Source organism: Hippoglossus stenolepis, chromosome 20, assembly GCF_022539355.2.
Source record: "Hippoglossus stenolepis isolate QCI-W04-F060 chromosome 20, HSTE1.2, whole genome shotgun sequence".
Lineage (NCBI taxonomy): Eukaryota > Metazoa > Chordata > Actinopteri > Pleuronectiformes > Pleuronectidae > Hippoglossus > Hippoglossus stenolepis.
The window spans coordinates 9,474,275-9,498,855 of NC_061502.1; the positions used below are offsets into that span (position 1 = coordinate 9,474,275).

General features: G+C 40.5%; 1 protein-coding gene across 2 annotated transcripts in view; it reads right to left on the reverse strand.

Moving 5' to 3' along the window:
- Window positions 1–24,581, reverse strand: part of LOC118099213 (A-kinase anchor protein 7-like) — a 39,848-nt gene that overhangs the window by 14,633 nt on the left and 634 nt on the right. For both annotated transcript variants that reach the window (XM_035143604.2, XM_035143605.2), the window contains exons 2-9: window positions 24,304–24,550; window positions 23,450–23,608; window positions 23,122–23,270; window positions 22,620–22,756; window positions 21,515–21,675; window positions 17,947–18,059; window positions 16,682–16,728; window positions 16,229–16,329 (exon numbers count right to left, since the gene is read on the reverse strand). In XM_035143604.2, coding sequence (XP_034999495.1) covers window positions 16,229–16,329; window positions 16,682–16,728; window positions 17,947–18,059; window positions 21,515–21,675; window positions 22,620–22,756; window positions 23,122–23,270; window positions 23,450–23,608; window positions 24,304–24,550 — 1,114 coding nt within the window. The remainder of the gene's footprint in view (window positions 1–16,228; window positions 16,330–16,681; window positions 16,729–17,946; window positions 18,060–21,514; window positions 21,676–22,619; window positions 22,757–23,121; window positions 23,271–23,449; window positions 23,609–24,303; window positions 24,551–24,581) is intronic.

Here is a 24,581-nt window from a genome sequence, read left to right on the forward strand (position 1 = left end):
TGAAATAGTTACATTGATTTCTCAGAGAATTATTCATGGTTCTTGATTTAAAAAAAAAAATCAGGCACTGATATCTATGAGCGTGTACAACTTGGTGCAGCTTGATTGAATTTGGGCCTTCGCAGAGGTCGTGCCATTCTTGTTCAACATAATTTTCATTTCCCCACTCATGCTGTATTAGAAGAAGTGTGAAAACAGAAGTAAAAACCTGAAGGAAGTTTGACATTTGAGCCATTTTATGTATTTGTCTGACTTTCCGCAATATGTCTACAGGTATATATCACAATGGTAAATTACTGTATCTCAGAGGTTATCAAAGTTAATGGAATACATTTTGTTCAAGAAAGATACACACACATTTTCATCCAGTTTCAGTGTCTGCACGTTTAGGATACTTATATTTATAAGTGTGTGCAATTTTGTGCAAATGCAATTAAAATCCAGATCTAGTGAATTTAAATGTGTTTTCCTAAGGGGTCTGTTAGGCCTTGGTGGAGGTCTACACGCTCCGGGTGCCATTGAGGTCTGGCTGTGAAGTACAAACCAAACCAAAGCTATGAGGTCAGTGGTGCAGTTTGTGCTTAAAAAGATCCCATGTGGCAAACTTAATAAAAAATACTGATAATGTCTAATTTATTCAGTCCCCTCCAGCTCACTAAGTTAATATGAGGAGCGTTTAACAAGAAAAGAGAGGCGGCAAAAACAAGCATCACCTTGCAAAGAGCAGCAGTGAGGGAGTAAAAAGACAAATACTTATTACTGTACCATTTAGAGACTCTACTTTCTAATGCAGCTTCTTGCTGGAACAGAATAACTATCATATGTTGAGTCCTGTTTGTCACTTTGTCTGACGGTTGCCAGGAAATCTTAAAAAAACATTTAATCACTTCAATGGAATCTGGTGGAAACTTGGACCAATGCCTATAGGGAGGACTGATTCGATGCAGATCACACCCCCATGTGGCCATTTAGAAAGTACGCTATGGTTTCCTATTTAACTGCTTGACTTGGCCGACAGAAAATCAATCAGGAGAAAGTTTTTGAGTGGATCGATCATTCCAGCTGATTGATCAAGCATAACAGCAAATGTTCCCTCGTAAAGCCTCAAGTATTGAGAAATGTTGCTTTAACTGGCTCTTTATTTAACAATAATTGAATGTTTGTGGGCTTTTCAGCTCTTGGTCGGACAAAATAACACAACTGAAGATGTAATCTTGTCCTCAGAACTTTTAATCAACTTTACTGACAATGATTCTGGCATTTTATAGATGTAATATTACCTGGAACAACAATCAACACAAAATAATCAATTATGGAAATAGGTGTTACTTCCTTTCGGGTCAGTTTATTTTTTGGTCAAACAACGCTGTCATCTAAATTGCGAAATATCTAGATATTTCCAATAGCTAATTATTACTGAATTCATTTATTTTCTCTTTAACACATTCTGGTTGACTTGACAACTTTTCTCATAGTGGCAATAAAGTTAACGTAACTTGATTATAACATATCAATCTTATGTTGACTAATATCCGGTAGTTCCTTTAAATCTGGCACAAATGTCCATTTGAAGTCAGAGATGAACTAATCAGATTTTGATGGTCAAAGGTCAAAAGTAACTCTGACTGTCAGAAAATAATGAATGGGCTTATTATTTAAAAGATTTGGTGTTAATATGATGAAATGATGGTATTTTTACAACACTGTGTGACGCCTTGTCGTATTAGTGACGGTTGATTCACACGTAAGCACACTGCAAGCTCACACGCACACGCACACGCACACGCACACACACACACAGTACACGCACGTGTCTTGCTGTGCTCACGAGGGCGACTGTCACCACATCACAGGGGTAGCATCTGACCTAGAGTGCACACACCCCCTCTGCCTTTGTCTCAATATCACGATTTCTCTTTAAGTCCATTCCGTGCTTTTCCCCTCATTAGTCTTCATTCCCCGCATCACTCTTTCCCCTTCTCCCAGCATCCCTCTCTCTCTGCTCAGAAGTAGGGCACAGTGGCCTCGACTGTTTATAGCAAAGCAGCTGCAAGCGTGGAGAGAGAGAGAGAGAGAGAGAGAGAGAGAGAGAGAGAGAGAGAGAGAGAGAGGGACACGGGGGGGAAACACAGGAGAGGAAGAGAAAGAGAAGCTGGAACAGAGAGCATGCAGTAAAATGTGTAGATGACGCCCCAATATTCTTTATCTGTGCTGTAAAATGGCACACATGTATGCATACACACACACACACACTATCTATTTTGAAAATTGCCATTTCAGTCACAGTGTCAAAGTCTGCGTTTATGACAGGATCATCAGCAGGATCAAGATCTTATACAAAGTTCACACACACAGTTTATGACTTTGTACCGCAATTTATTTAATCATTAATCCAACCAACATGTTAGCAGCAATATAAAACTGTAATTTCCACTATCCACATCATCCATCCGTTATCTATACCATGAGGTTTGCATGGGGAGCTGGAGCCAATCACAGCTGGGCGAGAGGCAAGGTACACTCTAGTTTTTAGCTAAAAAACTACAAAAGTGCTGTTTAAGGTTTGCTGACAGAATTATTTTTTAAATACGTTTCCAAATAATCAATTTCTTGCACTATAATGAAAACTGGAACAAGCAAGTAACTAATCCAAATTAACGCTCTCAATATCCAAAGCTCCTTTACTCAATCCCTATTTAAAGATGTAGTCATTTTGTTTGTATGCGAAATCATTTAGTTATAAATAGCTGCCTGTTACCAGTCTGTTTATGCCACATGTTGACCTTTCACCTGAGATCATCTGTAACCTGCCCTATCGGGAGGCGACAGACAGACGTTCAGGGAAATGTTGGGATTTTATTTCACACACCGACATTTCAGAAAATATGTTGAGTATAGGAGTTAAGCTTTCTCAGCAAAGACTTTTCAATGAAGGAGAATGTGTAAATTGAAGACATTTTTTTGCTTTGTCACTTTTTCAGCTTTCAGGCCTTTGAGTTGAAGCAGTAAAGCAAGAACTCATGAAGACAGAAGAAATGTTTTCCAAAAGATGAACAGAAGTATGCTAATGATGGTGACAAATAAAATGTAGAAACTACTACTACTATCATACACAGTCAGACTAAGGAAATGCACAACACAGGATAGAAAGCTGCTTTTCAACGTCCCTTGAAACCAATTTGCCATGTCCACTGTGTCCCCTGTGTCCACTGATGCGTGATTTAGTTACCATCTGTTTTTTTCGGCCACTAGTGGTTCTGCAAAAGTGATTATATTCACAAGCGACTTTGTATCGCGCACACGGGACATGGTGCCGACCCGCGACAGTTGGTGGCAGTAATGCACACAGAGGCACAGCGATGTATCAAATAACGGCAGAAGAAGAAAACTGCAAGCTAGCATACATTGGTTAAGAAAATCTAAAATGATTGGCTTTGCAAATGTCTCATGAGGATCCATCAGGGTTTTTAGACCTCCAGGCTGCCCAGTGTGTTTTAGTGATTAACTCTGAATAATAACACCCAAGAAAACTCCACACAGCACCTTTAAGTTTCTATTCTCTGCAGGAATAAACCAAATCTGATCAGTGCAAAGTGTAAGAACATACTCTAACTTTGTTGCTCTCAGTTGATGTTTGCACGTTGTACTTACTTATCAGTGTAGCTTAACTGTATAATCTTGTTGCAGAAGCTTTTAAATCTCCAGACCATTACTCCACAAACACATAATACCAGACTGCACACAATGGGAATTGCACGGTCACGCTCTCTTACACACACACACATGTACTCCTTGTCCATCTCTAGGTTAAACACAATGGATGTAACCGTGTGCACAGACACACACACACTCACACAGAGTATATGATATTCAAACACTACAGGCACACAGTCTCTGCCACAACACACACCCACGCATGGAGCCAGGAGACACTTACTGATTTTCTCCTCGGCTTGGGAGAAAGGGAAGCAGCACAGTTGACCCATGGCGCCTCCTTCCCTCTCCTCCTGTTCCCCTCTCCCTGCAGTTATCCCTCCTTTCTCTCTTTCTCCCTTGTTCTGAGACAGATAGATGGAACGAGGGTCCTGCTTCTTCCCGTCTTTCCCCACTCTTTATCTCCCTGGCTGTTCCCTTCTGTGTCACTCTTTATCCCCCCTCGAACGTTCAGACGTACTCGGTGAGGATGGAGGTAACAAAAAAAAAAGATATACCCTCCCTTTCCCTCTGTACGGAGGACGGAGCAAGGCAGGAGACGATGGGAAAAAAAATGAACGAGTCGCTCCTTGCTCTCGCTCTACTTTGCACTGACACAGGGAGGAGGGGTGTGTGAGTGTGTGTAGCAGAGAGGGACAGAAGGAGAGGGAGAAGAGTGGGAGAGGGAGGGAGGAAAGAGAGAATGGGAGGGTGTGTGCATGTAGGAGACAAAAAGAGAATTTTGAACACGTGTAAATGTGTGCAAAGAGGAGGCCTGCATGTGTGTAAGATAAAAAGTGTGTGTGTGAGATCGGATGCAGACGCAGGAGGAGGGGTGTGTGAGGGAGCTTGAGCAAATATATATTCAGGAGAACAGACAGTGAGCCCCCTTAGAAGTGTGGCAAGTGTACGGATGGGGAAAAGGCAGCGGTGCACATGAGGAGACAGCAGACTCTACTGTGCGTGTGTGTGTGTGTGCTTGTATGCGTGTGTGGAGGGGGAGGGGGCTACAGGCTCCACCTACACTTGTCACTGTAGCTTGAATAATGGTTGTTGAATAGCCGGCCGCTGCAGCCTCCTACCGCATGCATCTGTGTTATTTATGGGACCTAATGGTTTTTTAAGGGGCTAAACATCTCCCCAAAATAGGGGGGGGAAAATCATCAAAAATCATTGTTAAAAAAATAGGTCAGTCCCAAGGTCAAGAATGGATTACAGTAAATGGTCAGTGGCAAAGACAGGGTCATGGGAATGTGGGAAAGGCATGAGGAGATTATCAGTTATATTTAATACCACCTGCCTTGGATGAGCTAAGGCTTCGTTTTACTCACTTACTTACTGTGCTTTTTAAACTACTGAAACTGAAGTCAAGGAGCATGAAATCACATTGCAAATGTATTTGTAATATATATATCAGAGGCTGTATGCATCGATTTTCATTTTTATAACATCAACACATAGACGTGTCACAGGAAGTATTTCACAGTATTTTTAAATTACCAAATGCTAAATACGTATTTTGATCCAAAAAATAGGCATACATTATAATCAAACCTATCAAATACATAAAATGCTAATTTGTATCATAAATATTGCCCATCCCTGCACCAAAGGTCGTCTCGAGAGTCAGTGTTTGTTGTTCCTGTTCTGGGCAACTGTAGAAACATGGCAGTGCAACAAAGTGAACTCAACCAAGCTTAAGGTGGCCCAGAACAAGGGTGGGTCTGACACACTACGACACGAGAGTGAGACAGTTTTAAAAGGGAGTGAGAGAGTCCCTCTCTATCGGCTTGTGCAAGTAATCCAACTTTGTATTATGGTCTGTCCTTGATATCTTGATGGCCTTTAGTACATTCAACCATAAGCCCCAAAGGGCTAATCCACACAAGTCCCTGAGGATTTTCTATTGGCTATCCCAACTACGGGTTTGCCCACAGAAAGCCCTCATAGGGGTCCCAGATGATTCACCAAAACAGTTACCATGTTGGTTTTCTGCATCACAACTAGACTAGAGACATGCAAAGTTAAAAAGAAAACCAAAGATAAAGTTTCTTGGCCACACAGTGGTACAAAGAGAAGGAGAATGACTTGTACTGGCTGCACAAAGCCTGCTGGTCATCCTCCAACAAACCAGCACGGCATCATCTGCAGCTCTAACTCTGGTAACTCCTCAACATACTAAATGTGGTCAGTCCAGTTCCCAGCGATGAATTTGACCGAAAACCCCCTGACTGTCAGTCTCCCTCAACACAGAGAGGAGGGGTCATGTCAAGCAGCAGCCGACTCCGGCAGCACTTTCTCAACAAATGCTACGTTTACTACGTAATCCCACTGCTCAAGATTTGTATTGCCTGAATAGTTGCGTAATTCTAAAACTAGCTGAGCAATTTGAAGGTAATATATATGCTGTGGTGCCTAAAAAAGCAGAAATTCCTGCTCTCATACAGCTCAGCATGACACTGATGTAATGATCTCAAACAAGCACTCACAGTCAGAGGTAAGAATAGTTCAGCAGCATGATTTACATAAACCTTGATTTTGAGTTCTGCTGCTGCATTCACCATTATTCTCTATTGGTGAAATTGAGATTCAGTTTGATGAGCACTACCTGACAATGAAGAACCGGCAGACAATCAGCCTCTGCACTCATTAAAGATTGATTTAAAACTTAGCTAGATAAATCTAAAGGAAAGAAAAGTTACCTAACCATGTATCTGAACATTGACCCATGTCAAATGTGTAGCAGGTGTGAGGACGCAGGTAGTGAGGTAATAAGAGGCACTGCACTTCAACCACAAGGCCTCAGTTCAAGCCCTTTCAACATCCCCTCCATCAGCTCTGCTGATGAGTCCTTGAGTAGAACAATAAATCTCAACCAGTTCCAGGGCTGCTTCTTTTTGTTGCTCCCTGAGCAAAAACCCACACGGAGGGTCAAGTCAAAAGCACATCTCTACTCTGAAGGATTAACAGGGGGATTACAAACAAGAGGATGGGATTGTGAAGACCAAGGAGGATGTTAAATAACCAAACACACTCACACACATGCATACTACCGCATTGTAGTGCATGATGCACTGAGCTCAGCTGTGTGAATAGACAGAGGAGCCCAGTCTTTAACAGTAGCATTCAGCTCACAGCTGCCACTTAAAACACACACACACACACACGCACGCACGCAGCGCACGCACGCACGCACGCACGCATGCACACTTGATTTGAAAGAGTAAACCAAAATCTAACTTCTGTTTCAAATTATTTTACCACGATATCCTGATCGAGTATTAATTAATCAATTCTTTAATATTAGGCATCTACTAATATTTAAGATCTACGTCCGTTAGATAGAAGTTAAGTGAAATTGCTCATAAAATATGAATGAAAGTTCAGTCGGGAGAATACGACCTCTGACAGTGATGTTACACGACTGACTTGAAAAAAGGTGTCTCACTCTGTTGGAACTGCAGAAACACTGATGGTTGTCCACCAGTGTTACAGAGTGACAGCTCTTCTCTCACAAACTATCTTTGACAAGTACTGACAACAGCCAAGTTCATTTAGTGAGAGCTGATGTGAAGTACCGCCGGCAATATTTGTTATTTTAACCAGAGACATTTTCATTGGAACTCGTTGAACTTGTGAATCTTTCCAACCTCGGGTCTGAAATCAGTCAAACACCACTGTGCCGAAACAATATTTCACGGTCACACTCATTTTCAGTGGATTATGCAGCAGAACGCTGCATTGTAGAGAATATTCTGTATAAACGGTACGAACAGCTCTATAAAAAAGTCATTCTTGTTTCTTAACACCAAAAAGTCTGCTCAGACCGAAGAAGGTCATCTGGTTTGTTTTGAGCTCAGCCAGAGTCCACGTGAAATCAAATGATTGTTGGTTCAACGGATAATGGTACATTGCAGTGACTGTGTCATCATCAACACTGTGTTATCAACTTTTCTGTTGAAAAGAAAAAGATGTGGTGCCTCAGTATTTAGTCAGCCGTGCTACCAGGTGAGGTAGCGGCGCACCACATACGGAGGCTTAAGCACTCCTGCAGCAGCCACAGGTTCGGCTCCGACCCGGAGCTTTGCTGTGGGTCTCGCCTGCTCCCTTTCCCCATTTCACATTTATTGTCCAAAAGGCAAAATGCTCAAAAATACCTGGGAAAAAAAAGTAGCTTCTTAAATTTTTAATACATGTTATTCGCACACAAGCTCCTAAGTACATGTTGCATTTTGCACACATCTATTTTAAGTCGCAAATGCAACTGAGATCTTGCGCTGTCGAGCCCCGGGTCAGGTTCAGAATTTTTTCACTGAGAGTTCACTATACAACAGCTTTGGCATTATCTGAGTACCTGTTTAAATGCCACAATAAATATGCTTCCTATTATGCCTTCCAGTGCAGCGAGAGAGAGCGAGAGAGAGAGAGAGAGAGAGAGAGAGAGAGAGAGAGAGAGAGAGAGAGAGAGAGAGCTAAAGAACACACAGCAACAGTGCTGACTTTGTTTAGCTGAGGGTTGGCTCATGGTCACAAGACGGGTTAGACACACAGAGAAAACCACTGCTTGCTGCAGATAACAGGGACTCTGTGAAATGGCTGCTTACTGTTTATCTTAACACTTATTTGAATAATTAACTCAAGACAAGCTTACTTGCACAGACACAAATAAAATCCAGCAACAACTACACGCCCTGGTGTGCGACAACAAAAACAAGCACCTGCTGAGAATAGTGTCGAGCTTGTGTGTGACATGTCTGGTACTTTAGCGTTTCCACGAGAAATTCTCCTCAGACATGACATGTTGCAAAGGCCAATTTAATCAGGTGTAGCCACAGAGTACTGCAAGTCCAACGGTATGTGGACCCTGAATCTAATGACATCAACAACAGCTAACTGGAGTCAAGAGCTGGTAAACATGGAGTCCAATCGATGAAACAAGAGTGTAGGTGTGGGTTATATTTATGAGAAAAAAAAAAAAAACTCAAACATTTTCAGTTTATTAGTCACAAGAGAAAACAACCATACCATACAAAAAAAAACGATCTCAGTGGATTTACGAGGCTGATTTGCATAAAGCTGAAAAGAGTTAAAAAGGCATGTCAAAGACTTTAAATATTCATCAGTCCACGTTGGACCATCCGTCTCTAAATGGAGACAATTTGGTTCTGTGGGCATCCAGCTAAGAGGACTCCAGAGGCATAATGGAGATACTCAGTGAGGTAAATAAAACAAGTCTGGAGTAACAGATAGCAGCCTAAAGGAATAAAAGGAGCTCATGAGCATTATATTACTGGTTGCATGGAGGGGCACCTTAAGACTCCAAACAGACATGCACTGAACTTTCCAGAGGGGCCGTATGTGAGAACACAAATGTCAGAGTCAGTTGTTTTTATAACATTTTCTGGAACTTTTCCTGCAAGCCCCCAAGTAAAATATCTGGAGGAATATGTCTGAGTGAGCCGAAGCAGCTCTGTAGCAAGTTTGGACTCTTTAACATTGTGCAGGCCTGAACCATAGCTACCACAAGTGCTTATTTGATGTTATAGATGCCAATATTATTAAATCCAAGGGCCACAGATGGCTTTAAAAATTGGTCGAGCATGTGTTTTGGCGGGACCTCAATGCCACGACATCATAATTACTACTGTGCAGACTCTCATCCAAATAACGTCAAAATGCCAAGATGTCCGCAACCATATCTGGATGTTTTATCTTTGCTTTTGTACAACAGGAGGATGTGGAAACGTGTCGCACATATTTATATACAGTCTTGATCGAAAGCAATTCTGCAGGTTGTGCTTTCACAAACAAACTGAAAAGGTATGTTGTACGTGGTGTGGTGCAGTATATTTAGTGTGTGAGAACCTGTTTAACTACCAGATTAAATACGATTTCTTTAGAGCCTTTCAATACGGAGAGAGAACGTGACAGCAAAAGAAAACACTGCAACAGTGTTGACTTTGTGTTGCTCAAGGCCGACACCTTTCCTCAGTCACAAAAGCCAACAAAGCGATGAAGACAACTGCATGCTACATCTGTGATCTGGCTGTCTATCACAGTGCGTCTATGAATATTTAACTTAAGACATGTTAACATGCATTGCCTGTGTGCTGTCAGTGAAGTCTCATGCTGAAAACCCCAGGCTCACCAGCTTAACGAGTCGAATCAGTTCGGTGAACTTAATGTAAAGCTGCATTTGTCACATGCACTCATGCTACTTTAGCATTTACTCACGCTCCAATAGACAAAATGACCATTCAGCCACTTGTTGGGTTGAAAATGGCTGCTCTGTGGTATTTTTAATAGCCCATCCAGACTGTTGAGGTTGCCAAAGCTTTTCTGACTCACTCACATCTTATATGGTGATGGGATTTTTCAGTTACTTTCTTTTTATTGCGTAATTTACCAAACCTACTTAGTTTCGTTTGCTATTAAAAATTGATGCTATCAAGTGTGGCAGTTTGGTTTGTTATTATTACATTTGAACTACTTTGCAGGACTAAAACAACAGTCTTTTTTAAAGATGCAGTGATCTTCTGAACTCAAAATGTGAAATAAAATGTATGTTACAGAAACAGATGAAAATATTTGAGTTGGTCGTAGCTGACCCATCACATCTGATCATATCTGATGCAGAAATCTTAAGGGGCTCCTTAAATATCTAACTTTAGCTTGCACATCTGTTTAATGTCACCTTCATGACTTGTTTCTTCTTCCTCTTGTCCTCATCATACATGTTTAATCTCCTTTATTCCTTGCTTCATCCTCTTCTATCTGCCACACTTGTCCTTCTGTCCGCCTGTCTACTCACTCACTGCTTTTATTTGCCTCCTTTCTCCTGTGTCTCCAGACCACCTCTAGCTCTGCTTAATCTCACTCAATCCCGTCTTCTATCCTCTTAACATTCACTACTGCAAGCTCTAGGTTTCAGGTCCTGATTGTTTTGCTGCACTCAATCCAGATTTAGATACCAAGGTGAGATAATATGTACAAGCTTTAATGTTCTTGCTTGACCAAGATTCAAAAAGCACTGGCAGAGTATCATTGCTACTTCTTGCATCTTTAGGACCCTATATATGCTGTTTGCAGTTGCTCGATCCAATAGTCCAGTGGTTCCATACCTTTTAAAGTTGCCACCCACCAGTATAATCACTGGTATGCAACCCTTCCATCCCCCACTCCTCAAACACACTTAATGACATCCATACTTTAGCAGATCGGGAACAGACTATTTAATGTAAAAACAATTCCCCTGTCTATAATATCTCGTTTTCTTTTGAATACATTTGATCTATTTTTCTCCACAACCATCTGGCGACCCCCAGAAATGACCTCAGGACATCCATATTGAGAATCACTGCTAACTAGAACTAGCATACCTATCCCATGGCCGACGCCCTATCTCGCCACGTTAAAGAAGGTGGAAAGAAATATCCTGTTTAGCCTTTTAGCTTGGTTCATTTCCCACCCCTTGACAAAATGTCATGAAAATCAGTCCATAAGATTTTGAGCTATCTTCATGGTTGAGACTTTTCTCTTTTCACCATGTGGAAGACATCTGCGACTCTAAAAACAATGACAATGTTTTTTTCCGACTCTGTAGCTTGTAATTTCAATCAAAATCAGACCCGCCCCTACCACTGGTGAGAGGCCTTTTGTTACAATGCACATTTAATCAAGGATTTGTAATTTCTGTCTATAAATAGCTTTCTTGCTGATGGATAACCATTATCATCACCTCCCCACAAAGAATATTTTATTAAGTGTATAATTGCGTCCTGTGGTGCCTTTCAGTACATGAAATTACTTGAGCCTCAGACGTGTGAGAATGACACGCAGCTATCATCAAAGAAACGTTGGCAATGCTCCTGTGGAATGAGATGGAAAGACAAAACGCAGCACTTCAACAAAGACCTTATTCAGATGCTTTCTCATTCTGATGAATCAGAGGGGAGGGATGTGTGTGAGAAAGCAATGATAGATAACGTGTTCATGGGTTTTTGTTTTTACTCGTTATGTTCCAATGTGCATGAGCTTCCTGCTGCTAGAAAAATTGGTACAAAATGCAAATGAGTCTCAAGAAACAATAAACTGTAACACCACAGGTGCCCGGAGTTACATTTTTTCCCACACTGATTGTTTAATTGACTTTTATTTCAATTTTCTGCTGTTGTGGGGGAAAAGATGTGAAATGCACTCAAATCAAAGGGATAATTTGTTCTTCTATGATTAAGAACTGAGCAGATCTATTTAGTTGCGGCCTAGAAGGTGCACACTGCTGTTCCGATTCAAGACATCCCAGAGAACAGTTTAACAAAAGCTTAACTCCGAAAAACCTGCATCATTCAAATGTTGCACTTCCCTGATTCAGTATTTCTGCAGAGATATTAGCCCACTTACATGCAAATTAGCAAACTCCATCATCTGGCACACATGGCTGGAAAATGAGTACTGCCAGTGGCTCCTTTTATTGGAAAACAGTAGCAGCACAGACTGAAGAGTGAGGTACCTCATCTCAATGAAATGCCAGAAGGTCACAGAGCAACGATCGACCTTCATGTGTCCATGAGCTGCTGCTGTTTTGAGTGCTTTGCATTTTTGATGATGCATATTTGTGTCTGAGGGCGTCTCTATATTGATGTATTTACATCCTGCATATATGTTTCTGGATGCCAAGCTGTGGGTGTGGGTTTTTATACTGTAAACACTAACAGGTCGAGGCAGGAGCTACAGACAAGTCTACTGAAAGAATTATTTTTCACATCACACTGAGCATATGTTTGCGCACATAAGAACGTAAACATGTAAAGATCTGTTTCTAAAAGCACGACGGTTTGGAATTTCACCCATGCAAACATATTTCCAGGCAAACTAAAAGGAAAAAGATTTAAGCGTTCCTCACGATGTTCCCAACAAATATTTTCTGAAGTGATGACGTGAGTGATGACAATCATCAATCTCGCACACTTCTACAACTGAACTGTCTACATTCCTATGCATACATCTATATCAGATTCCAACAGTGCTGAGAGAGACTCAAGTATATATGTGTGTATGTGTGTGTGTTTGACAACTGTTTTGGAATCACTGAACTTTCGAGTAACAATCATTTAAGTGAAAGATATCAAACGACAATAACCATAAAACTAAATGTGTTGCACATAATGCACCTGCACCTGAATCCGCCGCTCCCCTGGACTTTATGGAGATTTGTGAGTTTTTAGATTTGCAGATTTGAGCTGTTCTCACTGTGTCAGCGCCGGTGCAGCTGTTTTCAGCCCTGCTGAGCACGCAGCAGCACACAGACGCAGTTAACAACGAGCTGGCAGACATAATGGAGTTTTTATCAGCTATAGAACCAGATCTTTTTCATCAGAGTTGGTTGAGACAAAAAAATGAAGCTATAAGAGAATAACAATTTTACTTTCTTGGTATGGTTCCTTGTAAATAATAATGATGTCAATATATTGCAAACAACCTGTTACCGAACCCCCCACTGTCTGTATTTTCTGGCCCCCTTCCCCATCTTCACACACAATCTTCCCCGTATTGGGTTGTGTATCAGTGGGGATTATGTTGTGCTGTGGATTATGGGATTAACATATACAACCACACAATCACTGACCAACACGAGGAGCACACTGTAGCTCAGCTGCACCATGTGTGTAACTGGGATGTAGAGGATCATAAACCAGCCGCCACTGTTTTCTCTGGTGTAACACAGCACGACAGGATGATATCATGTGAACAGCAGCATCAAACTCAGAGGTGAAAAATATGACTTTTCCAACCACACTTGGTCTTATGAAGAAAATGGCTGACATATGATGTAAGTTAAGTGTCGGAACACATTGAAACTGAACATCATGTGATCAAACCACTTACTAATTTCAATGATTTATTTGATTTCTATGTCAGATCTGTTGGATTGTGAGATGAGGAGTCACTGATCAAATTACAGAAACTACAGCTGGGTCTACGACGACAGGAATTTCGGGCCCATTTACCTCAACCTCGATCAGCATGTGTTTGATTCATTATCTGGTCGTGTGAGGTGTTACAGAGCCATTCTTAAACCTCAGTACTTTCCGAGCGGAACTACAACAGCTAATAAGAGAAACAGAGAGGCCAGAGCAGCTGGTGGTGCTGCAAAGCAACGGTTAAGGTCAGCTCGCCTGCCACATGTTGACAGTTATTAGAACTGACTGTTAAAATCTCACCTGAAGAATAGATAACCTGTGTTGACCGCGTCTCTCTCACTGTTTTCTCACCCAGACTTGTTAAGTCTTTTGCTTCTGTGCACGAACATTGGAGCAAGTGATCTTGTAGTTTCAAGAAGAAGAGAAGAATATCTTTGAAGATTGTCCTTATGTATGTGATACAACATAAATATGGCCCCGGGTTTATTCAATTCCTGTAGTCTGAGCCCAACTTTAAAGGTCTAGTGTGAATGCTGGCCATTTTCAAACCATATGACTTTGTTTAAGTCATAGTCTCCTTAACTCGAAGCTTGAAGGTGACAGCCACGTCTACTGCATCCCTGATGTCGACACTGAACTGGATCATTTCTACCTCTCATGTGTTTTTTTCAAATACGAACGTATTGTTGTGGAAAAACACTTGACGAAAACATAAGCTTCTTGATGATGAGAAGTGTGAGGTAAACATCCCCCTGCTCCGTCTCTGACTCCCACACACACACACACACACACACACACACACACACACACACACACACACACACACACACACACACACACACACACACACACACACACACACACACACACACACACACACACACTGTCATTCTTTGTCTCTCTCAGAGGGCTCAGTGATCCACAAAACATTGTGACAGTCGAGTTCAACTCGAGCTGACAGCTTGGGGAGTCCCTGTCAATCCATTATATACTGCATACTGTAAATGTGCTTATGAGTACCACATATTGTTATCCTGTTAACTCCATTGTAACAATGTCATTGTCACTTGTTTACGTTTATCTATTTTCATTAGTTATCCTGCACTTGAATACATAATCATGAATACATTTTTACTTTTGCTTTTAACTATGACAGTAAAACACTTATTTTTTTGGTATGGTATAATGGTTTTTACTGATACTGAAAAATGTGACTGTCTGTTTCTATGGTTGTTTATAATTATATTATAACACTGGTTTAAATACAACCACAGACTACACTAGTTAGTAGTTCAAAGCAGGAATTCAGAAAGTTAGAGGTTTTGTTTTTGGGCCTAGACACATTTACTGAATTCACGTCATTAAATTAATTTTAAATAGAAGGCATGGTTTCTATTTAATAACTGCCAATCGATTTTGGCTCATGAAGCTTAATAACTGTTGCTTCTCTAATCTGTGCGTGGGATGTTGTTTTTGTGGTGGCAAATCTAAATCAGATCACAGACAGAGAAATATGATTACGACAATTAGTTTTATCTGTGGACTACAAAATGGATGCGATCATAAAATAACCCTCCAAACGTTTGTTTGCTTTTAGAAATCCAATTCCCTGTTAGCTTCGAGCATGTTGCTATGAGGCCCCACCCTTAGCTAGACACTGGGAGCACACATTTATTGCTACATCTCGAAGTCCGACAATAGTCAACAGTGCCAACTATGGTCCACATGGGGACATGCAGTAAACTGCTCAACGACAAGGCAGTGCAAAAGACACAACACAGAAACCTGCTGATCTAATTATGCAACATATACTGACCTGATCTACGACACACTTTAAACCACAGTAAACTGAGCACTTGCTCTGTTCATTTCAAAACTACACATCAAGTATGTCTGTCCTTCTGCCTACACAGTCAGAATAAATCTACTGTATCAAACAGACATAATAAACCATTTTCTACACACTTCTCAACCTCATGCCAGGAAATGTATTCTGTGTACATATATGCATGTGCTCCACTTAAATCAACGGTTAAACATTTCAACCCATTACTGTAACGTTTCATCTATCAGCAGTGTGTTTATTCAGAAGCCATTCATGCTGCTTTTCCAGCGTTTCAGAGAGCTGCCACAGTGTTTAAGTCTAAAATGGAAATGAGCTCTCGAGAGTTCATAGAGTGTTTTATGAGGCTTCTCTTTTAGCTCCTGCAAAGCACATTAAGTTAGATGGTGTTACATTAACCTGCATAAAAAAAATGACCTCCCAGTTACAAAACCTGCACTCCAATCTCTTTTAACTGGTATAAAATATACCATTTATACCAATATACACTAAAGGAACAACCCAGCAAATGTCACTTGTAAATCCATATTGGTTTCAGACATCCTACAACACAACAAAGACACAAAGTAATGGAATGAATACATGACTCTGCCACAACTTCATCGACAAAGATTAAAAATAAAACAAGCTAATAATTCTTTCAATTTATTTCCCTAAAAATAAGACTGCTGCCCATTTTGCCCTACTGCGACAGTAAAACTCATTATCCTGTGTGCAGACAGCTCCCCCCAGTGGCTTGACATTGCTTGTGTGTGTGTGTGTGTGCACTAACCAAGTTGTAGTGATGTCTCGGTGTGGTAATATCCGTCTTGCTGCTTCTTTTTCAACATGGAGCAAAGGTCCACCCGTTCCACCGTCTGATCTCCAAAGAACCTGAGTGTGGCAGTGACACGGACAGAGTAAGTGAGGATGAGAAAAGTATAAGACAGAAAACAGATGGTTGATGAGAGGAATTAGAGGAATAATATGGATTTAATTATAAAACTATAAAGGTCATGAGCACAGGTGAAGCACAATATTACAAAGAATTTGATTTGTGCAAAATTAGTATTATATTATTATTATGCATACATTATATTGGCTAAAGTGTTGTGCTTACATCTTTATGAAGCCTGGAGTGTGGATACACATTACAGCATGTGTCACTGCGCTTATTGTAAAGTACTGACACTGAAACATTTGTTAGTCAGTTGCTAAAATACTTTATGAAAAACCAAGCACCTACTTGTTATTGTAGTTGGAGTAAAGGGCTGGGTCCACACGCTTGATACCCTAAGAGACACAGGGAAGATGCTGTTTATCACGTACGCACGCACGCACGCACGCACGCACACACACGATGTTGTCATGTGTTGAAAAAAAAAGAAGACAGATGCTCTCCTTCCTCTGACTCTCCCCTCTTGACCACTACTCTTCTCTCCTTATCTTTCTCTCCTCTCCACCCTTCACCCCCCACTTCCCTCTTATTCATGTATTCTATACTATTACTTATGTTCTTGCTCCGTCATACTTTATTATATGCTGTAAAACTTTAACATCGTCACCTCTGTAATTACATTCACTCATTTCTTTCTTTTAAAATACCACAGCAAGTGAGTTATTCCCAGTAGTAGTTCTGGCTGGAGCAATAATGTGGCTTTTAACAGCCACTGAGAGGAGAGGGAAATAAAAATGATGGCTGGGGACAGAGGAGCAACACTGCAGCTCTCTGGCATTTCTCTCAAGTCATTTTGTAATGAGAAAACAAACTAAAGTGGGACTGTGTATGACAGCAAAAATATACACCATGTATATACTGTACTTCAGAAAAGAATACAATTGTGATAGGTTCTCCTTATTTGAGAAAATGAAACTACTGAGACTTTGATTGTTAAAAGCAAAATGTGTATAAACTACTTTAGTCATGGTGAAAATTATATACGGTATAATCCATGTGATGCATTGGTGAGTGTGAGCCATTTCTTCATACATGTGTATGTACAATGCAGAGGCCTCATGTTAGTGTGTATTCCTGACATCAGTGTGGAGTCACATACTGCATTTCTCTTTACACGGGAAATCTGGAGCTCTGCACAACGTTAGCACTCAGCAGTCTTAGTACAAATGACAGTAATGCATGGGTTAAGATATTTTATAAAACTAGAGCCCAACTAATATGGATATTTTGGGGGCTGATGCAGAATGATACTATATCTTCGCCCATATATACATAAGAAAATTGGACTCCAAGACTAGGATGTCATTATCACACCCTTATGACAAAGAGATGCAATTGTGGATCGATGTTTTACGGTTTAAGCATAAACTTATTTGTTCTTTTCTGCTGTGTTAATTCTGTAAAATAAATGTTGTCATATCAGCGAACATAAATGCAGATACCAATATGTCTGTGAAAGGCTCAGATTGGCTGATATTATGGGCCAACTGATAAATACTACTATTCTCTATAAACCTTTTCACAACACAGCTGTACGGATAATGTGTTCATACCTGGGCTCGTAGTTTTGATGCTCTGGACAGCTTCATAATGGTGAGGTGAGGTTCAAAACCACGACTGTCTCCTTGCAGCAGTCCCTGCTCTTCAAATCGTCTGCGCAGCAACCCTGCAACAAACGTACACAATGATAAGCACTAATGGAAAAAGCCAAAGAGGAAGGCTGTAAGTTGACATAATGTAAAGTGCTATCATACATAGGAAGTGGCTACATTAGATTGATTCAAACCCACAACATCATGAGTATCCTGTAAATCCACCCCTACTTCCTCCCAATCAACCATCTCGATCTGCTCGATGCACTTTTTCTTAAAAGCCGTAATGGAAGACACAGACAGCTCGACGCAGATGGACGAGAATCTGCGTCAGAGAAACGGAAAAAGGCTTTTTGCTGGTGTATCATTTGACCCTGCAGACAGAGACTGACACACAAAACGAATGCACAGCCGAGCTCCAAGGACAGACACGCATGGACGGAGACGCACACACCAAGCGATGAGGTTCAGTGGGAAACAATAGAGGTATTTTTAGAAGAGGAGCTGAACAGGGAGGGAAAGGTTAGAAGATAATCAATAACAGTGACAGAGAGAGCAGACGAGAGGACACGAGAGTAGGACTCCAGGCCTCTTGTTATTTTGCTCTTACAACAACAACAAGAAGTGGATTTTCTCTTTGCGATGTTAAGATTAGGATTGTAAATAGAAAATTGATGAATCATCATTGATGAAGGATTTACTGTATTGACAACAGCAGTTTGATTATGATACTAATATTATACTTCATATGCTTTTCTTGAAAGCCACAATTGTCATTTATTTTAGATCATTAAATAATTAAGAGTATGTAATCCTCTAAAGAGTTTAAGAACAATACATATAACTAGAATGGATCTCAGTAGAGAGCATACTTATGCCAAGACACAACATTCCCTTTTTGAAGCAACATTTAAATTCCCTAGATTCCAATTTTTATTTGGAACTGCACCTCATTTCACACACACTCACATGACTGATTTTTATTAGATCAAGATCCATGAATTTGTATCTGACAAATTAAAGGAAAATGTTGAAAAAAGCTGTTGATAACATTGCTGGATCTGCTCCCTGATCCAGAGCCGCATCAAATTATATTGGACTCCTCCCGGATCCATACCAGGCACTTCCACCAAGTTTTGTGGAAATCCGTTCAGGTGTTTATGTGTAATCTTGAAAACAAACAAACAAATAAATGAATGGACAGGGGTGAAAATATAATAATAATAATAATAATAATAATAATAATAATAATAAATTTAAGTAAAAGTCCTCAAATCTTTTTAATGGCCATATTAAAAGTTCAAAACTAAACATCACAGTTAGAAAAATGAGTTTGATTAAATATTGTATTATGTAAGAGCAGGTAAATAAATTGTATACTGAAGTACACAGACATGATTTGTCATGAGACGTATTTTGAAGTTTGAAGTAGTAGTTTGGATAAGTGAGCTTCATTCATTTTTTCGGGGCAGACTCAAACGCACATATTGCCAGTTACCTGTTGCATGTGTTCAGCGGTTCAAAGAGGTGTTCAGACCAAACAAAGGTGCTGCTTTGATTTTGCTGGTCTGCCGTTTTTTAAATGAGCACTTGAGCAAATAACAGTTTCTATTAATACTCTCTGCACACTTCAGGCTCGCTGCTGCACACACTTAATCACTCCAGGGTGAAGCTTTGTTATGTCTGACTGCGCTAATTATGGAGGGTCTGCCTCTTACGTCTGCTGAGGGGCATGGGAAGTTCAATGTTAAAATTGAAATCTAATCAGATGCTGCAAAAAATCCATGTCTTTAAGTGGGAGGACCTACCCACCGCCACTGCAACCCTCTCTGGCAATTTAGAATGAAAAGTTAATAACAGTCGAGATAGCAAACGGAACATTTCCATGCCACTGATGACTTTAAGATATTTCCAAGAGAAAGACAGGATGGGATTAGAAACAAAACCTTCCAACTCTGATTACAGACATCTTTGTGTAGAACCTCCGGCCTTGTATCTCCATTTCTCTGAAAGATTAATTCATTGCATGTTACGTCAAACAGAAATGAAATGTGTTTTGGGATTTGTCTCAGCTTGTCAGTTGCTAATATGCCAAATGTAGTATTTGCTTGGATCTGGACGGTTAATACAGTGGATGAGCAGCTAGGATATCCGCACTAAACCAAGCTTGCTGCTCCAAATTCTGAGAATTTATTAATATTTATGAACAACTTTCCAACACCTTGCGGATCAGAAGCATATTAATGAAGCCCCTTAATTTCTGTTGTGGTTGTCTGCACGTGTGCATATTTCGGATTTAGCTGACATTTTAAACTGCAGATGGACAATATTGAAGGTTCACTGTGCAGAACTTAGTGGTGAATTTGCATGTTGCAGCTGAATACCCCTCACCTCACCCTCCCCTTCCAAATATGAAAGAGAATCTTTGGAAACCTTCAAATGTCATAAAAACTCAAAAGGTGTTTAGTTTGTCCAGTCTGGGCTACTGTAAACAAAACACGGTGGTTCAATTACTGCCAATAGATCATTTTCACCTAAATCTTACACACTGGACCTTTAAGCAAATGCAAGCTCATTTACTCTGTCAATGTGTGTGTGCTTGTGTGTGTCCGTGTGTGTTGGTGTCACAAGAGCAACGAGGGCGAGAATCCTCTTAGAAATGTTGGCTTAATGTTGTTAACACCAGAACATACACGCAAACGCTTCTGTATTCCCACCCAGCCAACTATGATGTAAAGAGACAAATCTAAGAAGTACACAAATCTCTCTCTTGCACACACACACACACACACACACACACACACACACACACACACACACACACACACACACACACACACACACACACACACACACACACACACACACACACACACACAAATGTGAAGTGAAAAGAAATTTAAGACAGTGACAGAGAGAGAGAGTGCATGTATCACACTATTTCAGCAAATCCATTTAACATGGTTTAAAATAGAAGGTGTACTTACACGGAATAAAAAATTAGTGCATGTGGTTGACTTTAAGACTATAACTATACATAAATATTTTTTGGAATAAACACTTGGACTGGCCACATTTTCTCTAGTTGCTTGTTTCAAGACGTCTACTGTTAAACCTGATCTCCAGGTCACTCCAGGACAAGAGTCAGGCTTAGGTCACTTATTGACTTTGAATGGGAGAGCGTGTGAGAGTTCACCTCACAGCTTAAAGGTTTCTAATATTTGACCTCCCGTAGCAAAGCCCCCCCACAAACAGTGAGCATCCACCCAGTTCAAGTGTCCTAAAGAAAGATACTACACACTCCAACCAGCTGTGGGTCTCCTGAGCTTCAACTCAAACTTCCCTCAAACAGACAAATACTGTACATTAACAAATGTCAATAATACTATTTATCTTAAAACCAAAACACAGCACGATAATAACCAATTAAACAAAATCTAATTTAGAATTTAAAGCTTGTAAATTTAATTTGACAGACTTACAGATGCAGTGGATGATCCCAGCAGAGTTCAAAACATTTGTCACTGACCTGCCAGGCTATCCAGTGTGTGTCTGTGTTGTCCGGGGGCCAGATCAACAAACACCACCTCCTTCCTGAAGTGACCGATGCCTGAGAAGGGCAGCACCAGATCCCGCCCACACAGCAGCTCAGCCAATGACGGCTTGACCTGGGCCAGCACGGTTGTTGCTCTGAAAGGAAATATACACATGAATATACACAACACACATCCACAGGCGCGAGTGCACGTGCACGCACGCACACGCACACGCACACGCACACACAACTTAATCCTCTTCCTCCCTCCCACTCATATTACATAACGAGAGAATCAAGTGATTACTAATGACACAATCTTTTACTTCATGTAGATTAAGCATCTATCATCCAATGAATAACACACAATAATGTCTCTGTCATTTTCAGCACTCCATTAGGAAATGTAATAACTGCACTCACTGAGATGTGCGTTTTACCGCAGCATGTATTAGCACTCAGTGTAGGTACTGTTTATTTCAGTTGCCTTAAACCACATAAAAGAGGGATTTTTCCACTTTGCTGGCACCAGTTTCGTTAGAGATGTGTGGGTTAAAAATGTCATTTTACCACAACACTGATTAATTCAAGAGGGACAAGTGTAAATATCCAGAACATGAATTAAGATGATAATAATTTTTTTTTGTAAAATGCGAACATAAATGTGCATCTCTTCTACATTGTTGATCATATAAAATAAAAGTTTTCATAATTGTGCATATTGACAAACATAAACACGCCAACGGATATAATGCGTCAGCTATAGTGTGCATCAGTAATGATCTGCATCCTATTGGATAATAGTAAGTATCAGGTTGTGGTTAATGGCTCACATGGCTTCACAATATAATAAAGAAGCCATCATTGGTGTTACACGTGTGCTTTTCATTCATTTATTGTTTTGTGGCTTGGAACGCTTGAACTTTCTTCACTTTACTTCACAAATAATGAGACTAAATCACTATCTGCAGTCATTGTCTTGTTCTGCATTTCTACAGTAGCACAGCCAACAGGGGACTGACATGTGTATATAACACACTATATGTCTGCTGGGTTTGTTTGTATGTTTGTGTATATGCTTGCATGTGCATCCACTCACAGGTCTATTTGCTCCTGATTGGCGAGATGGGTGACTAACAGCGTGATGTGCAGAGTTGGGACGGGGATCATGGCTCTGGCCAATAGGGGCTCCTGCTGAAGCACTGCCTCTTGGACCTCAGTCACAGCTGAGCTTATCTGTCATTGGACACATTTACTTACAATCGTCAGCAGTTACAAGGAGGCAGATATTGTCACATATGATAATTACTCATTCCCACTATGTTCCTCACTGATACAGCTTGTTTAGCTTCTCTACTACTGCTAACCAATGAGGAGAGAGCAACGTCAGTTTCTAAGGGATAAGGACAGAAATTTATTTCATTAGCTTAAAAAAAACATCATCTCTCACTCATATTATTGCATGAAAAATGCAGGAAATAGATGAAGATTTATTCAAGTTTAAGCAAATTTAGTCTTCATCAGTTTTTAATAATAACTTGTGTACACTCCAACATGATCTTTAAACACTAAAGTACATAAACAATACAGTAAATCATTACCTGTGTGTTAGTAATGGGGATGGAGACAAAGTAGTTGGGTCGTTGATTCTCTTTCTTCTTTTTCTTCTTGTCTCCATCCTCCTCACTGTCCACTCGCCCTCCAATGTCTCCTCTCTTCCTCTTATTCTTGGTTGACTCTGGGTTGGGGACTACAGACAATGTGCATGAATTGAAACTGAACATAGTCCGGGAGTCAATAATATAGGCAGCACAACTTTTGTTAGTCAGTAAGTCAGACTTACTAGCCTTTATCCTTCTATTGGTTAAAAAAAAAAATACACAAGCTTTTTAATCAAAGATAAATAAATAATATTCATGATGTACATACATTCTAGCTCTTTCCACGTGGTGGGACTGGTCAAAGCAAATGGGAGCTCCGACATTAGATTGTTCTCAGTATGGGCGGGCTTGAGTTTTTTCTTCATGAACTTCTTCTTCTCCCTCTTTATCTTCCTCTTTGTATTCTTCTCATTTGATTTAGTAGCAGCTGCCAAGAAAACATTTAATAACAATATGACAAACACAAACACTGTATATGTATGAACATGAATATAAAAAAGACTCAGACACAATGAGTACGGGTACACTTAATGGGTATGACTCAATAATACAGTTAATCTTCTACTGTGCAGCTCAGTGTCCAACCCCCTTATAATATTGCTTGATTTGTTGACCATAAAAGTTGACAACTGTAACAGATATAAATGTGGTTTCATTGGGGAGTAGGCTTTTCCAGCTGCTGTACAGTAACAAATAGAGCTACAAACCTGCAACTGCCACCAATGTGTAGCTGTGGATTCAGTAGGAACTCTACATTAGTTTATATGTGTCTTCAATAGTATCTTAAAGGTGTGTCCAAACTAACTAATGCTGGATTTGGTGCAGAATTTAAGGGCACTCTTGGACCTTGGTGGAGGTATGTGCACTAATGAATGCCATTCATAGCATAACCTATCGTAGAGTTTAACCGGTGCTGTCTGGCAACCATGATGTGATTTTTTTATTTGAATATGTGACTATGACAGATTCTTATATTATATAAATATTTTTGTTGTTTGCTCACATTAGTTTTATTGTTTTTAAACAATTGTCATGTGTTGTTGAGCCTTGCTAAAAGCATTATAAATACATCAATAATTGTTGTTGTTGTTGTTATTATCTCAGACAGCCACGTCTACTCACCAGACACAGTGGAGGCTCCAGTGTGAGGCGTCCCTGCTTTCTCCTGGAGTCCTGCGGTCATCAATACTTTGATCGATCCCTCATCTCCTCTCCCACTCTGCTGTCCCACCACCCCTTCGTCGCCTCCCTCATCATCACCACCACCCTTTGAGCCAATCGCAGGGGCCTCCTTGCCACAGGAGACACTGACTACCGGCTGCATGTCGCACACTGTGAGCGGACACAGGCAGGTGTGTGGCAGCGGGGCCTTGACCAGAGAGGGGAAAGACGTCCCGTTA